Source organism: Protopterus annectens, chromosome 6.part0, assembly GCF_019279795.1.
Source record: "Protopterus annectens isolate FY-2018-M chromosome 6.part0, PAN1.0, whole genome shotgun sequence".
Taxonomy (NCBI): Eukaryota; Metazoa; Chordata; order Ceratodontiformes; family Protopteridae; genus Protopterus; species Protopterus annectens.
Window position 1 is genome coordinate 705,684,777 of NC_056737.1, and position 17,819 is coordinate 705,702,595.

The 17,819-nt window shown below is 37.6% G+C and overlaps 1 protein-coding gene across 1 annotated transcript in view; it reads right to left on the reverse strand.

Moving 5' to 3' along the window:
* SYNE2 (spectrin repeat containing nuclear envelope protein 2) overlaps positions 1-17,819 on the reverse strand; it is a 3,814,665-nt gene that overhangs the window by 2,672,881 nt on the left and 1,123,965 nt on the right. Inside the window, exon 29 of the mRNA XM_044073561.1 lies at positions 7,278-7,481. Within this exon, the coding sequence (XP_043929496.1) occupies positions 7,278-7,481 (204 nt within the window). The remainder of the gene's footprint in view (positions 1-7,277; positions 7,482-17,819) is intronic.

Consider the following 17,819-nt stretch of genomic DNA (forward strand, 5'->3'; position numbering starts at 1 on the left):
ATCTCCCAACCACAGACTACAGTTTAAGTCCATGGAATTTCAAGCTCATACTTCTGCTTCCTATGCAAAACTGTTCACAGAAACCCTATTCAAGCAAGTTAATAGCTGCAGGGAGGCAGCTGTACCCACAAATAGTAAATATAGAAACAACTCAAAAAAGAAGCCACTTTGGTGCTATCGCAACATCAACAGGTTATACAACAGAAGGAAGAAAATCATGGTAAAAATTATGAGGTGTTGCACTCAGCAGGATAACAGCACTCTCATCAAACTAAGCAAACGGACAAGTAAAGTCTATCAAAGCCAAATTTGAGATAAATTTGGCCTCCCAGGCCAAGGGCAACCACAAGCCATTCTTTAGGTATGTTTACAACTTCAAAGGCAAAACACAATTTTGTGCAGGGCTCACTATTAATGGAGCTACCTACACTAATCCAGAACATACAGCAAACCTACTGGCATCCAAAGTGAGGTCTAACTTTAACCCTCTCTCCCCCTCAACCTTTCCTCAGGAAATACCAACAAATATAACCCCCGCTTCTATCACTAGGGAATAGGTCCTCAATGTTCAATGGCCAAGAACACTGCATCAATGGGCCCAGTCAATATCCCAGGACACCTTCTAAGCAGCATAAAAATTGACTTGTCAGGCCCTCTAGAACTGTTATTTAACTGTAACCTCCAAACAGGCTTTGTGCCTCACAAATGGAGAACAGCAACAGTCAGCCCTCCACACAAAGGTGGGCCATCTACAGATCTTGGAAACTACAGACCCATAAGTCTCACTAGTCTCACATGCAAAGCCATAGAAGTAAATATCATGGAAATTATCAATAAAGACATAGGAAACTTCCAGACATTGGACCCAACCCAATTTAGCTTTGTCAATGGCAGGTTAAGTCTACTCAATCTGGTGGACTTGTTTGAGTATGTCATCAAAGCAATGGATAAGTGCAAAATGATTCACGCTGCCTACCTTGACCTCTCCAAGACATCTGACATAAGACCACATTTGGGTATTGTTGATAATCTCAAGAGGTTAGGTATAAACCCTTATGTCACCCAGCAGATAGCCAGATGTCTCACAGACAGGACCCAAGAAGTTAGAATTGGGGAGTTCACCTTTACAAAGAGGCTTGTCACAAGTGAAGTCCCTCAGGGATTTGTCCTTTGACCACTCCTTTTTGGCATTTCTCTGAAGTCAAGACTACTATCAAGGACATCTGGCTAACCAAACTGGAGGAAAATTGCAAATAAGAAGCAGTCACAGAATCCCCCATCAGCACTAATGTTTTCCAAGAAGGGTTGACACAGACAAATAACTTGTGTCAAAGTCATGGACTAAAACTAAATGCCAAGAAATGCATTTCAGTATCCTTCGGGACGTGATCCACCCCAGGTAACTATCATATTGACATTGCAACCCTAACAGTTGACTCAGTAGTCAGGGATCTTGGGGCACACATAGTCAGCCAGTCTTTGATCATCACATGTCCACAGTAGTGAGGAAATCATTCAAGTGGTGTAATTTATAAACAAAGGTATGGCATCTAGGTCCAAGGAGGTCATTGTTTCACTATATTCAGTATTCATCAGACCTATCATTGAGTACAATGCCCCCTTTGGTATGTACCTAACCATGCTCATCCAACAATTGGAATGTCCACAGACATTCATCACTAAAAGAATACAGGAAGTAAGTAACATGTCCTGTGCAGACTGCCTCAAGGCTCTATCCTTGTATTCCGTCTCCTACAGGCTTTTGAGGGGAGATATATGCCTGACATACAAAGCATTGCCTGATCCCACACTAATGGACCTCCTGCATATCTGAAAAACAAACATCACAATAATGACCCATTCTAAAGACTTAAACCCTGCCTGTAATATTAATAGGACCTGCTGAAGAAACAGGTATGTACCTCAGAATCTACCCCTCCTCTGAAACAGTTTCCCCATCCATGTGAAGCAGATTTCCTCCCTAACCCAATTTAAGTGTAACTTGGACAATTAGAAGGGGATCAGGAAATTCATCCCTGGTTTAGCACCTATGTCTGTAATGGACTTAGGCCCCTGCTTGTGAAATGTTTCATCTCTCAAGCCTCTGCTTAAACTTAATCAAGGATTCCAGAACTTGTCAGAGATTTGGGATGCACGGCGAGCCTTAAAAGGCCATAGTGGTTCATTAGCCTACTACAAACCTATGAACCTATGAAACGGTGAGTTGCTACTGAATTTGCATCTTCCATAACAATAGTTTTCATAAATCTCTTCATAAATCTATACTCATTTGTTAATTTTCTCTTCTAGGTCCCCCAACACATCCTCAATGTTGCAAATCAAGTTTCAGTTCCCACCTACAAGTGATATTCCCTGCTGAAAGCTGATTATTTCTCCCAAAATTTACTTAAGCTCCATAATAGCAGTTTTTGATGGAATGTAAAGACTCACCACCATAATTTTCCTTCCTTGTCAATAGCCCCTACTACCACAAATCTACCATTATTGTTTTTTTTTTCCTCTTCTATCACTATTGGAGCCTCTCTGGCAATCAGTATAATTACTCTAAAAAATACAGCCAAGGTACTAGGTGCATCAGTAAATACTTTTGGATAATGTGGATCATGGCTCTGGTGTGTGTTTTTATGGTCTTTCCTGCTTTGACAGTTTTCTGGTCTGTTTTTTCAGTATAATTACTCCGCTTTTCCTTTGTCCCTGATACTCTGCTGAATATCCCTTCTGAAATCCTTTATTTGTGCTAATTTCTTTCCTAATGTCTTCGGCAGCACTATTATTTGTACTCTGCATTTCTTAATATAATTCAGTACTCTTTTCTTTTTGTCTATAACTGTAAGGCCATTTATATTCCAAGATACTGTGGCTAGAGTAATCATTATGATAAAAAGCAATTTTCCCACTTGCTATAATGACAGTTTTTTTTTAATGTGTATTTCCAACTTTTGCCTTATATGCACACATACATTTGGCAGGATGATCTTTTATACAGTACTTTCTTCTCATCTCCATTTGAACCTCTATGTCAAGTTGCTGAAGACTTTTTCTTTTAATAATAACCAAACAAAAAAATTATTACATTTTCAGAACAGCCCTTCCCCTATAATCTTAGGTCAAACTCAAACTATGTACATTTTAACAAATTAAGTTTAACCCCCCACACATACACACATAGGGACAATAGCCCCAAATCAACAGCTTCACCCACAGGCATAAATTAAACTTATATTAAGATTATCCATGCTAAAAAGTGTATGTTACAGCTTGCGTTCCCACTTACACTGATTGCTGTCTGTTACTTTCGTATCTCTATTCTCCTCTCAAATGTGAAAAACAACTTGTAGAAAACATTAACTTTTAATCCTAAAAAAGTACACTGGCTGTCTTTAAACAAACTAAATTATGCTTTGTTCTATTAAATGCATTAAATGTATTAAGGCTGCCGGGGAGGCTACTATCTCTTATTCACTTTCCTTAATTTTAAGATTTATTTTTCACAAAACTGCTTGTCATTGTACCTTTAAATTTTGTATTTCTCTCAGCAAAGAATGCTCAGAACTCAGAATATTAGTTGCTTGCACCTGCAGACAGCTTGTCTCCATGTGGGTTTATATCACATTATCGAGTTTTCAGAAACTTGAAATTCATATGGTCAGGACCATATGTTAAAACTCAAAACAAAAAAAAAATCTACATTTTTGTGGGGGTGATCTCACAGTTGGTATACATAATTGCATATAATTTGCAGGGGATGTGGAGGTGCAGAAGGGTCTTGCTCCCTGCAAAATGTATATATTTTTTCTTTCAAGTTTTAAGAAACTCAGACAGACATATGTATTTTGTTTTTTCTGAAAACTCGATAATGTGATATAAACCCCTCATTGTAAAAATAGGAATGAAAAAAGAAGCTAACAATTTACAGATGCTTGAAGAAATCTTTACAAATTTCACTCAGAACAGAATACTGCCTTCAACTGCAGACCTCTTATCTGTTACTGAGAAAATTCACTAAAGGAAAAAATAAAAACAGTCTAATATCTTTGCAGATACTAGATTAACATTTTCAAGGCTTTTATCGTTTTGTCTTATTTTTCAAGCCTATTTACTTATAAAAAAGTGTTAACTTAAGCCAAGGACATTAATCTAGATATCCACCCTTGTAAAAACAAGAGAATTCAGTAGTTCTACATATAATATAATTCTACATATAATATAATTAATATGTTTTTACATCACACACCCACCCCAGCTGTCCTGATCATAGCATTATGTTAACTTAAACTTGCTTCTGTTCAGCCTTTTTTCTCATTTTATACTGTAAAATCTATATTTCTTACAACTAAAAATTACATGTTTATTATTTTAACACATACAACAGGCACTGAAAAGACTACCGCCACACATTTAAAATATCCCTGGCTGCAAACTACAAAACTGCAATGTGCATCATGAAATATTTTATGCAAATACTAATAAAAACAATTGTTTTACTTACAGTTATGTCTGTTTTCCCCTTCCTGTCCTTCTAAACTCCTAAACATTAAAGATATAATGTAGAGTATATGCTTTACAGTGGGGTCTATATTATATGAACAAAAGTTCATATAATTGAATGCTGTAAACAGCGAAAATGCCGGACTTCATACCCTTTATTGTGGGGGGCTGAACCCCTCCCACACCCCACTAATTATATATGCCAACTCGGAGATCACACTACAGTGAGGAAAGGGCAAATTTTCTTATCTTCACTGTACCGCAAGCTCACAAAAAACATGTTGATGAATGGCATTCTCACGTATACAGCTGTTCGATATTTTGGACTTTTGTTCTTCTAATAGGAACCCTTACAATGCACCCACAAGTTTAACAAAGTCAACAAAAGTCCAGTCTTCTCTCCAAGGTACTCCCAATTCTTATACACAACTCCTGTGCTTTTTTCAATCCTTCAAGCATTTTATTTGGAAGACTAAGAAAGGTTTTACTGGCAAATTCTCCCTATGAGCCTTACCGTCAGAAGAATGAAATCCAGAGTCTCCTGCTTGATGGCTCACAACTTCTTGAGCAAACTTTTGTATTTCTCCCTTAGCCTGTTCTGCATCAAAAAATTACTTTGACCCTCCACAGTAAAAAATATTCTGAAGACATCTGGATACAGTAGCTTGAATCTCACACCTGCCTCTCAACACTCCCCGATTGCTGGGATAAACTGGCTTCTCTTCTGCCTGGTGTACAGTGAATAATTATTTTCCACAAATACTCTACTGTGTTCAGTTTTTAATACTATGCCCTTCTGCCATGTTTTTGACAGGAGCTACTCTTTCTGCTGGTGTGACTGATCTTTATGAATTCAGGTTATGGCTGCTTTCTTAAGGCCAGGTTTGGAGCATACACACAATGTGCCTTTCCAGTTAACACATCCTGCTGTGGAATTCTAGCCCAGTTACTTATTTGTGCTTTCATAAAATTAATACAGTCTGTTCTTTCCAGTTTCTCTGGCACAGCAGAACATCTCAGTATTTTTCTGCATGCTCTTTTTTCTCTAACTCTACCATTTTTTTTCTGAAACAGCTCTTCTTGAACAGTTTCATACTCAGCCCAGCCTTTCTTCATTTTGATCTCTGATTTTAGCAGTTTTATCAGTTCCTCTGAACAGTTTTTTTTTAAGTTTCTTCCTTTTTCCAGCGTTTTATTATAGGAGTTGATACATTCTTTCAATATCTCATTTATTTTAATCAACTCTGAGCACATTGGACTTATTTTTTTCCTCTACGTTACTGGAAGTCTTGTCTTGTACCAAAGCTGGAGCTTTAACTGATTGTTGCCGAACAACTGCAGGATTCTTCCCACCCAGTGTTTTCTCTTCACTTTTTCAGGTTCTCTAAAATTCTTCTTTGCTGGTATCCAGGCAGTATACTTACTAACTGAATTTTACTCAAGCTGACAATATCACTGGCTGTTGTTTCTCAGTTTCTGTTTTCATACTGGAAGATATTAAGCTGATGATCAGTTTGCAACCACCTTGGAAATCTATTTTAATATTAACAAAAATCAGTATTAAAAGAAAACATACCTGAATTTAACACTCTGGCTGATTCTACTGGCTCCTAATTGTTTTTCAACATGACAGTGTATTTGCAAGACATCACCTGCTGAAAATTCAATTTCCTTCTGCAGGTAAATGCATTTGTCAGTAGTGCTTGTATATCTCCATGAGAAGTACCACTGTTCTTGCCTATCATTTCCAGCTGGAGACCTGTTCTCTCTTTTTGTCCGACTTTCATATAGCACAGACTATATGAGACAGTATTAGCATTGTTACCCTGTGCCACATTTGATGCTGATTAAGTGGGCTGCAACTTCTTCACTTAGACTACATCAGTACCTTCCAGTCCCTCCCTACTATTTTATTATCTTCTTTGAGGAGCATACTGCTATACTATGGCATAGCAATTACTCATATATCATGGGGCAGCTGAATAATTAAGCTTTTAATTCATGTCACTTTTCTCCATGTGTGACACTTCTATAACACTAAAGTTAATTACGGTAACCATTTGAAATGTTAGAACCCGCTACAGTGAGTCTCAAAACATAGAGACTAAATGGCAGAAAAAAGAAATGACTTACATATACCAAGTCTGAGATGTCAATTTCCTAGAATATTCCCTTTTCTCTGAGGTATGGTGATCTCGGAGTTGGTATATATAAGTTTGGGTTTGTGGGGGGGGGGGTTGCCCCCTGCAAAAAAGAAGTTTAGAGGAAAGGAGCAATGATCAACATTTGTTCTTCTCCTGTCATTTTTTGGCATCTCAACACTCTGCACTTTGAGTTTTAGACATTTCAGTAGCTAGCCATTAGTCATATTTCCACTGTACCATATATTCTACACTTTATGAAAGATGACGTAGAGTTGTCCCCTTGATGTTTCCATTGCTCAGTGGTGTGTCATTATCTTAGAATCAACTCATAAAACTAATTAACTTAGCTGTATCTTCATCTGTTGTTACAGTACAAACCAAAGTGACTTGCAGTGCTTTACAGCTACACACACAGTAACTGGGAAATAATTTTTCAGGAAACAGCATGGCTTGTGTACATTATAGAATTCTGCATTCTAGCTCATAACTTGCAATATAAGAGAAGTACAGCCCTTAACTCCACCCTGACAAATTATGTGACTTATACATCAAAATGTATTTATACTTACATGCAGGTTCCTTACTATTTTGCTTTAATTAAGGCAAACTTAACATTTAAGTTACCTGCAACGTGCAAAGAACCACTGGACAGTCCAAAGTAATGAAAGAATTTAATAATGTCTCTGCATTTTTAAGAGACAATGCAGTCTGGTCAAGTTCCTGGTTCATTTCTTTTATTCTGTCGCCAAACTCAAAACGATTTTCATTCCTTTTTGAAAAGTGTTCTTTTACTTGCTCCATTTTCCTTTTAAGTGCAGATTCAGCCCTCTAAAACAAAGAAAGAAAACAGTGTTGGAAAATCTAAAGCTGGAGATGACTATCTTTACACCACCTAGGTAAAAATGTCATCAAAGGTATCCTATGGATTTAAACAGACATATTCCCTGGAATAAATGCAAACCTCACCAGGGAAAGCAGCTTAGAAAACGAAAGGACTTCTATGGAAATATTTCAAAGCTAAGGAACACACTACTGTTTGTAAGAGTTAATACTTGCAAAAGTAAGCAGAGCTGTTTTTCTTGTCTTAAATGCAGCTACTGGGGAGGGTAAAGCGTAAAACCAGAAATAAGAAATGGCAAAAGAAAGTGGGAGCAAGAAAAGAGGGAGAGAAAAACAAGCAATGGATACAAAAGGTAATTAATTAACTGCATATCTTTTCATTCCTTCAATCATGATTTGTATTTAACACATGAAAGCAGCATGTGTGTGTGTGTGTGTGTGTGTGTGTGTGTGTGTGTGATGTGTGTCTGTGTTTCTATGTTGATATTAACTACTTATATCACATATTTAGGATGTAAAATATTTCTTCCAACAGCAAATTTGAAACATTAGATGACGGTCTACTTTACATAAAAAAATATATACAGTAAAAAGGCAAATATGAAACAATTTAACAGCCCTCCAGGGTTGATGTTATTAGGAAAGTAATGACCTTCCATGGGGTGGAGAGGTCCAATGCCGCCCCCCCAGGTAGGCATTATTTCCCCAATAACACATCCCGTCAGACATTATTACTGCTTAACAGTTTTATTCGGTCTGTCCAGCACTAGGCCTCATAGTGAGTCCATTTAAATTGCTCTGCTTTTAAACCACAAAACCAAATAAACTATTGTGTAACAGAATAAATCACAAGAAATGAACCGTAGATTTATTCAATATTATGTTCCTTCCCCATTTGTTTTTTTGTCCTCCTTTATTATTCATCTTTTCCTTTCCTTTATTTATTTATTTACTTTGTTTTATTTTATTCATTCTCTGTATACTACCTATATTAGACCTATGGATTCTTCCTTTATGGCCCAGTACTGGTCTAGCAGAAGTTTTACTCCTCTTATGGTTCTCATTATGCACACTTATTACCTAAACAATAGTCTCAGTAGTTTCTTTCTTCTGTACCTCTCAGCCATATTTTTAGATAATTAATCTCCTCAGATATTCCACTGATGCCAAGTTCTCATACTTTACCATCACATTATTGCACTCCTGTTAGTGCCGGCTGACCAAACCTATCCTGTTTTAACAGTGCTTTTTCCATACATTTTTCCTGACTCGTTATTTTTTTTTCTATCACATTAGCACCATTACTTTTAAACTATCTCCTACTAATCCTCTTATGTAGTCCTACCAATATCCCTACCATTCTTGCAATACACTCCTCTGTGCCTCGTGATCAATACAGCTACTGCATTTTCAGTCTCTTACAACCTGAAAGCTGCAGTTCCACTCTGTGCCTGAGCCACAATACAACTCCTCACCTACTGCACATCAATCTGTCTCCATATCCCTCTCAAATTCCCCACCTCCTTCTCCATTCATACTGGTTTCCCATATTGGATATATAGTTCACTCTCCTGTGCTGCACTATTCCCCCCAATACTATAACTGTTAGTCCAAATCATCTTACAGCACAAATCATTTCCAATTCAAGTCAGCTCACTTACTACAATTTCAGTGAGTCCCATTCCTGCAAAACAGTTCCACTGAAAACCACTTTCAGTGAAATTGAACCTACATTGCCTATCTGAGGAGGGGATCCCCCACAACTTTTAACAAATATAATAACTCCACAGTCACACAACCATAGGGAACAGGGCAAGTCAGGATTGCAGGAGATGGTTTTCCACAGAACTGCTTTATTGGACTGGGACATGCTTAAACTACAGTCATTCAGCTGTCATGTTTCCATCATTTATACTCCAGTTCCTTGCTTTATCAATACGATAAGCATTGTGTTACACAAGCACCTAATGCTGAGGTATACCAGGGGTCCTGTTTGGATTCATTGTTTTACAGCAATCATATGCAGAACAGTGAGGATAGTTTGTTACAACACTCATAACCATAACATTTAAGGTTTTGGAAGCTATCAACAGCCAATAGCAAATGCAGTTACAAAACAATAATTTGAGACAATATACACCAGATGGATGTTTACCTATTTATAGGATGGGTAAGTATCTTGCCAAGACTTGCAGATGCACAAAAGCTTTTTTTTTTTTCAGATTACAGCACACCAGGGTACAGTGGGAAAACTGCTCAACCTTTAAATATGTATTCAGACTTAACATTTTTTCTTCAGTTAATGCAAAAAACGTTGTTAAGCTCAGACAACTCATTGCCCCTACCACGTCTAGACCTACCCCTAGACTGGGAATCATAAGCAGGATATGTCCATCCCTTAGTAGGCCAATTTCTGCTAAACTTCGGAGGTTGCACCTGCAAAAAATCTTTAACAGTCTGCATAGACTTAGCCTTGTCCTCCATTTTCTTTAAAACTGCTTCCGCATCGGACCATGCGGCAAAAAAGACTGAGGATATGACGTCGGTCATGCGCATTAGTACCCTGACGTCCTGACGTCAGTCTAATGCGCCTTGACCGACGTCAGCCATATACTTTGGTATTCGGGCCGACTGGACAGCGGACTACCCAATGGTTAGGACTGCAGCAATGTGGAATGAAGAACATCTAGGCTATTTGCAAATCTCATTGCAGATGAAAGCCTTCTATTTGGGCATACTCTGACACCTTTAAATGCTGCTTCACCCCTTTGACATGCCTCATTAATATGTACTAACCCTAACCCTGCCCCACTTACGACTCCCCAACTCTAACACTGCTGCTTGCCTCAGGAAAAGTCTTTTCTGCAACATTACCACTACATAAGACAGGTTGAGTTACAGAAACAAAGACACACAAACACACACCCCCACACACACACACACACCAACAAACACAACGCTAAAGCTATCCCCCTATCTAACCCTTACTCTAACCCTAATGTACCAACAGAATAATAGAGGCTGTGGACATACATTTTACCTGAACCAGACCAGAATAGTATTGATTCAACAGCGTTAGTAAAGGAATTATTCACAATGTATGTTTAGGAGCAGCAACTGTTTCGGTTTGTAAAAAAAAAAAAAACTACCAAGGAATTCAACGTATCAGACATTGTTTGGGTTCCTAAATAAATGACTTACTTCATACAAAGTTTTGAAAAAGAAATTGTTTGAATGCAAAAAAAAAAAAATGTTTAACATCTGGATCTAGGCACACAATACCAGGAGGATATATTTCCATAAGAACAAGATACTTGATTAAGGTGAGAGACAAAGAAATAAGAAATGGAAAAGAGGTCAAAGTACAACTTTCAAAACTGAAATAAACAAGCTGGACAGACAAATTAAGCATAGTGTGAGATGAGATCAAGAAAAAATTGAAGACAATTCATATAAAGATATTGATCATAATAAGAAACCAGTTTATACATACATAAGATGTGGAAGGAGTAAAGACATACAGATTGGTAAACTGTGTATAGATTTTAAAATTTACTCTCAGACACAACAGATTATAAATGCATTTACAAAATTTTATGAAAAGCAGTTTGGATTCACAAAGAGGGTGATAAATTGTCATAGTGAACTCTAGGTAACCTCAGATACTGAAATCAAATTAGATTATAATGAAAAAGAAATATGCAAACTGGATCCAAACAAAGCACAGGGAGGAGATGGAATTAGTAACAATGACCAGAGAACACTTGAGCAAAAATTTACAGTATCAAATAATATCAAAGAGGGAACGTAGAAAAGAAGATTAGTAAAGCAGAAGTTAAAAAAACAGAAGTTGAAGTTATGGAATGCCTGTGAAATGAAGGATTTGGTGTAGAAGATCTAACACAGGTTACATCACAGCATGATGGAGTGAGTCCCCAAAGTAAGGAGATGCTGGAAGATCAGGAGACATTTGAAGACGAAATATGGACATGGGAAAGAAAAAACAGATTTAATATGGTGTAATGTTTATGCAAAGGAGTAACCAAAACTAACCAATACAAAAAGAGCAGCACCAACGACATTTGAAGAGAAATACAGGCAAAGGAATCTGGACATGGAAAACTTTACAGTACAAAAAATAAGAAGACAGATGAAAAGTATAAAAGGAAATTATCAATGGAGAAGTTAAAGAAATAGAAACTGAAGTTATGGAGTACCTGCAAAGTGAAGGATTCAGTGTAGAAAATCTAATTCAGAAAGCACCACAATGGTTAGCAATGGTTATCCAAATTAAGGGGAAACCAGTGAAATGGGAAGCAATTGGTCAGGTGCCATATGAAGATAGTGTGTAGCCTTCCACAGAAAACCAGTCTAAACATTCACTTGAAACTGGACTGCAAGGGAAGGAACAGGAAACTGTGGAAACTCGAACACAGTCAATGCTGAGAAGTAATTGGCCAGTGAGTTCCCATATGACATAGCAGCTGATGGCACAGAATGAAATTTAAGAGAATGTGCCACAGGAAGATGCTATGGAAATGGAAAACAAAAAATGTGCCCTCAGTTTAGAAGAAAATGACCTAAGAGAAGACTTGCTTGATTTAATAGAGCTAGACAGAGATATAAAAATCAATGAAAGAAACAGACTGCAGAAGATCAATGAAACCCAAAAAGTCAGAAGTTTGATAAAACAAATGAATACAGTAATTAAGAATGTGCACAGAGATCCATGCAATATAACAGATGTAAACAGGATATATTACTGTGCAGCTAAATTAATAACTGACAAAATTCTACCAAAAGAACACAGGGTAATTAGGGAAAGGGAGGGGAGAAATTGAATACTATCATGGAAGTATCGAACAGAGAAAACTATAAAGCAATTAAGACAAGAAGTGTCACTGTTAGAAGAATATGGAAGAGGGAACAGATCAATAAAAATACTAAGAAAGATAAAAGTAATAAAAGCAATGCGCAGTACTAGAACAGACCAGGATCTATCATGCGCTATCGCAAATAACAAAACTATAAATCTCAGCACAGGTGGAAAAAACTTAGAAGATACACAGATAAATATAAAGGAAAAGTACAAAATAAGCAATCTATTAATGTATTAATGACCCAAAGAACTTTTACAGAGAAGAAGGAAACAAGGTAAAAGGAATTGAAAGACCACCAGAAAAAGAAGAACTAGAAACATTTTAGAGAAGTATTTATGAAGATCCTGTGGAACATGACAAAAATATGCCAAATGGAGAGAAGTAAAAGAAAGAATAAGAAGTTTAAGGTACAGGATATGAAATGGGATGAAGTAACAGCCAGAGAGACAGAAACAAAGTTAAGAAAAGTCTCTAACTGGAAAACTCCTACCTAACTTTTGGTTAAAAGTATTAACATCTTTGCATGAAGATTTAACCATGAGTAAGAACTATGTATATGCCCACTCTGAACAGATACCAACCTGGCTAACAGGAAAAACAATGCTCCTACTTAAGAGTAAACCTGAAAGGTGCCATAAAAATTATAGACCAATAACTTGCCTTCTGACGATGTATAAACTATACATGGGAATTGATGCCAACAGAGTTTATAGTCAACGTAGAAGAAAACTCAATTATGGCAGTAGAACAAAAGGGTTGTTGTTGTGTCTTTTTGGCTTTTCCCGGTTAGGGGTCGCCACAGCGGAACTCCGGTCCACTAATGATTGGCAGTAGATTTTTACGTGCCAGGTCGCCAGCCTTGATGCACAACCTTCAATGAAGGTACGCCCATTCACGCATGTCGCCACACAGAAGACGCTCTGAGAATAGAACAGAACAACGTCTTACTGTGAGGCGACAAAGGGTAATAAAGGAAAATCATATCGAACAAAGGATAATTTCTTGTTAAATACAGTCATAGTGGAGAACTGCAAAAAGGGGAAGAATCTAAGTATGGTATGGATTGACTACAAAAAAGCATTTGATAGTATCTACATTCATGGATAAAAGAGAGCTTAAAAATGTATAAGGTACATCCTACACTGATCGACTACATTACAGTGACCATGAGACAGTGGCAGACCACTCTACAATTAACGAAGATAAAAACAACCACCATGATAAAGGACAAATTATTATCCCAGGGATAAAAGTTCGAAGGGGGATATTCCAGGGTGAGACTATCACCACTGCTATTCTGCCTTGCCCTTAACCCATTAAGCTATCTACTTAATGGCTTAGATCATGGCTATAATTTGGCTCATAGAAAACAGCAAAGTGTAAAGACTTCTCATCTTCTCTTTGTTGATGATTTAAAACTGTACAGCTCATCAGATGAGGAACTGAAAGCACAACTGCAAGCTATCAAAACCTTTTCAGATGATATAATAATGTCATTTGGTCTTGATAAATGTGCAAAAGCAACCTTTAAAGCAGGAACATTGCACTACCAGGAAAACATCAGTTTGGGACAAGAATGTGATATAACAGAACTTGAACAAGACGGAGTGTATAAATATTTGGGAACTGGTGAAGGATCAACAATAAAACTTGAACAAATGCGAATAAAACTTAGTCAGGAATACTTTAGAAGACTTAAATTAATCCTGAAAACAGCGTTGACATCTAAGAACAAAATCCAAGCTATAAACCAATTTGCTCTTCCCGTTCTAACTTAACACTTTTGGAGTGATTGACTGGCCCCAAAACGTGTTGGATAGATTAGATAGGAAAACAAGAAGGATGCTTCATGCTCACCAAATGATTTATAAAAATGAGTGCATAGCAAGATTAGATATTCCCCGTTCCGAAGGAGGGATGGGCCTCTTTGAAACTGATTACATGTATAGATCTGGAGTCATGGGACTGCACACTTCTGACCTCACAAGACCCCAATGTAGTTAAAGTTTTGAAGTATAAGGAGAATAAATATAAAATGACTTTTCTGTTTAAGCTAGAAGAAGCATATTGATATCAAGCAGGAATGGAAATCAAACCAGAAGTAGATAAGTCAGGCAGCAACTAAATGTGTCAAAAACAAAGGTGAAGGACCAGATGAGAAGGCAAGAAATGTGGAAAGTATATAAAATTTCTGGAAGAACATGTTGATCAGAAATGAATGCAGGAATGGTTAAGGAGAGGCAAATTCAAACCAAGAGATCAAAGGTTAATATTGGTGGCCTAAGATAGTGGGCTATGTACGCAATGGTTTACAAAGTTCATTGAACATTTGGGAGAAAGAGACAAATGTAGGTTTTGTAAAACCGAATTGGAAACAGTGAAACACCTTGTTGCTGGTTGTGACATACTAATGGCAGAATGACTGTATACTGAAAGGCATAGTAATGTGGCAAGACTGTTGCACTAGGGATTGTGCAAACATTACGGTACTGAAGTGGCTAAAAAACACTGGAAACATGAGCCACAAAGCATCATAGAGGAATGATGAACTTTACATCATATGGGATCACCCATTACCAACAGTGCAAATGATAGATGTGAGAAAACCGGATACAGTGGTCCATGAAAAGAAGACAAAAGTAGCATTGATCATTGAAATCGCCACACCCAGTGATTACAGTGTCTTGCATACAGAGAGACACAAAGTTATAAAATACCAGGATGTGCAGGCAGAAACAAGAGCAATGTGGAAGAAGGATACCCAGACAATTCCAATACTAGTAGGAGCAATGCAATGGGTCTTATAACAAAGAATCTACAATCATATTTAGATATGCTACCACTATATGTAACCCCATACGTAGTGCAGAAGATTCATTACAGGGCATACTGCGGGTGCTGCAAAGAGTACTTCTGGCTGACATCAAAGAAACAGTACTAATTTCATGAACTTTGATTGTACTTTGACTTAGGAATGGGGTTCCATTCCCATCATGGTATTAGAAAGCCAAAAGATTTGAAGAAATTAAAAGAGAAATTACAAGAGAGATACCATTATATCTATTATTTACTAGCTCATATAAATTAAGGGAGATTCCTTAAGATTGGAGACATATACTTATTAAACCTGTCTTTAATGGAAAGGGGAGTAAGACAAATCCAGAGTCATACAGACCCTTAAGTCTGGTATAAGCTAAACTTGGTTCTGAAGAAATCCATTATAAGGTTAAGTGGATGAAAGTGTTAAATCTTATTTTTATCTAACAAATAAATCTATGTTTTTAAACCACCCATGGATTTTTGACATCCTTTTGCAATCTGTCTTTGTAACTGAACTTTTATCTGCTGCTATTTCCTTTCTGTTTTTTCTTAGTTACATTAGACTTAAACTTGAGTATGGAATAACAATATGGAAATTTTATAAGAAAATAAGCATGAATAAACTGGAAAGAGTGTAGCGGAAATATACCAATATATACCATGTATCCACATATGTGAAAAATTAAATTACTATGAAAGACTAAAATATCTGAATTTTTACAGTGTCTCACATGGATATTTAAGAGGAGACCTGGAGACATTATTCAAGTATCTAGGGCATTTAGAAGAAACTACCTCTGGAAAGTTTGGGGTTATCAAAAAAGTAGCACAAAATCAACAGAGAACATATGTAGAAGATTCTATAGGAATGAGAAGTGGACTAATTGGTTCTCTGAACAACCTGGACACTTATTAAGTGAACAACTGTGCTGGTATATTGGCAGGCTAGAAGGGCATTAATGCCCATGCTTGAAATACATGTAAGCATGTATGTAACACTCACACAAGCACATAATACCAACTGACTCACCTCTGTCTACATTCTTATATTACCCTTCTCTGTGTCTACATTCTGAATGTCAACCGTTTATGAATATAAAATGGTAACAGTATATAAATATACATAAAAATTTAAATATACATAATTTATTTTAAATATATATTTGTAAGAGGTGAATGGAGCATAGTTGCAGTCATTCCACCGAATAAGGGAGAACCTTCCACAGACCCAGGCAATTAAAGACCCGTTAAGTCTGACCACCCTTATATGCAAAGCCTTGGAAAGTCTTACTAAGGAAGTAATCGATAAATTCTCAAGGAATCTCCAAACACTGAACCCATCTCAGTTTGGAGTCATCAAGGGCAGTTCATGCTAACATAATCTAGTGGACGTTTTAGAAAAAGGTCAGCAAAGCAATGGAAGAAGGCAAAAAATAGTACACACCACATGTCTTGCCCTAGCCACAGCTGTAGCCACAATGCCCCAGCAGGTGTAGTAGAAAAGCTAAAAAACTGAGAATAAACCCATATATTACTCACTGGATTGCCAATAGTGTGCAAGGTATCAACATAGGGGAAACTTCCTCCAGAATGATATCGGTCTTCAGTGGAGTCCCCCAAGGGTCAGTGCTGGGACCTCCCATGGTTGGCATCTATGTCTCTGAAGTAAAAGCCTATATTAAAGGGCTCTGGCTGACTAAATTTCCAGATGACTACAAGCAAGGAGCAGTCATTTAAACCCCAAATGACCTGCCCATCCTATGTGAAGGTTTGTCTCAAATAAGAAAAACACTGACCAAAATCATGGACTGAAACTAAATAGGTTCATAGGTTCATAGGTAGGTACTAGGCTATCTGCCTGAAGCCATTTACAAGCCTAGCCAGAATGTGTTGGCTTTCGCTGCCCCCTTAGATTAGTTCCCTCTGCCTCTGTCCAGCAAAGCCACTCAAGTGATCCCTGGGGTAAACTTTCTGTTTCCCATCCACTCATCAAGGTTTCTCTTGAAGAGTGTTAGTGAGAAGCTCTGCCTAATGTAGACTGGAATCTTGTTCCAAAGTATGGGAAGTCTCTGGGACAAGAATCTATCCCTCCAGCACATCCTATTTATTGTTGTGGTTAGGTTTAGATCCCTAGAGTGTGTGGCTCGAGGGGATAAGGTTTTCTTTAGGTGGAGCATGTCCATCAATTCTCTGTTGGACATGGCCTTATATGTCAGGCAGAGATCACCTCTGAGTAGGTGGTATGCAACCGAGTACAGCTGGAGTTTTTCTTCAGTCGAGCTGCATAGGGCATCTGTTTGAGGCCAGTGATCCTCTTGATGAGGTACTTCTGTGGTCTTTCCAGCTGTTGCAGGTGTCTTGTAAGGTACACCCCAAATGGGGCGTTGTACTCTATGATAGGTCTGATGAGTGAGGAGTAGAAGGGCACAATGACCTCTTTTGATCTGGATGCGAACCCTTTGTGATTAGGTGGGCCACATAGAAGGATTTTCTAACCACCTTGGCAATGTGATTATCAAAGGAGCGATTACTATCTATTTGCATCCCCAGATCCCTTATTACATCTTCCGTATTTAGGGGACTACCACCTATGTGGCAGTTTGTGGGTACTTTGTTTTTTCCAAAG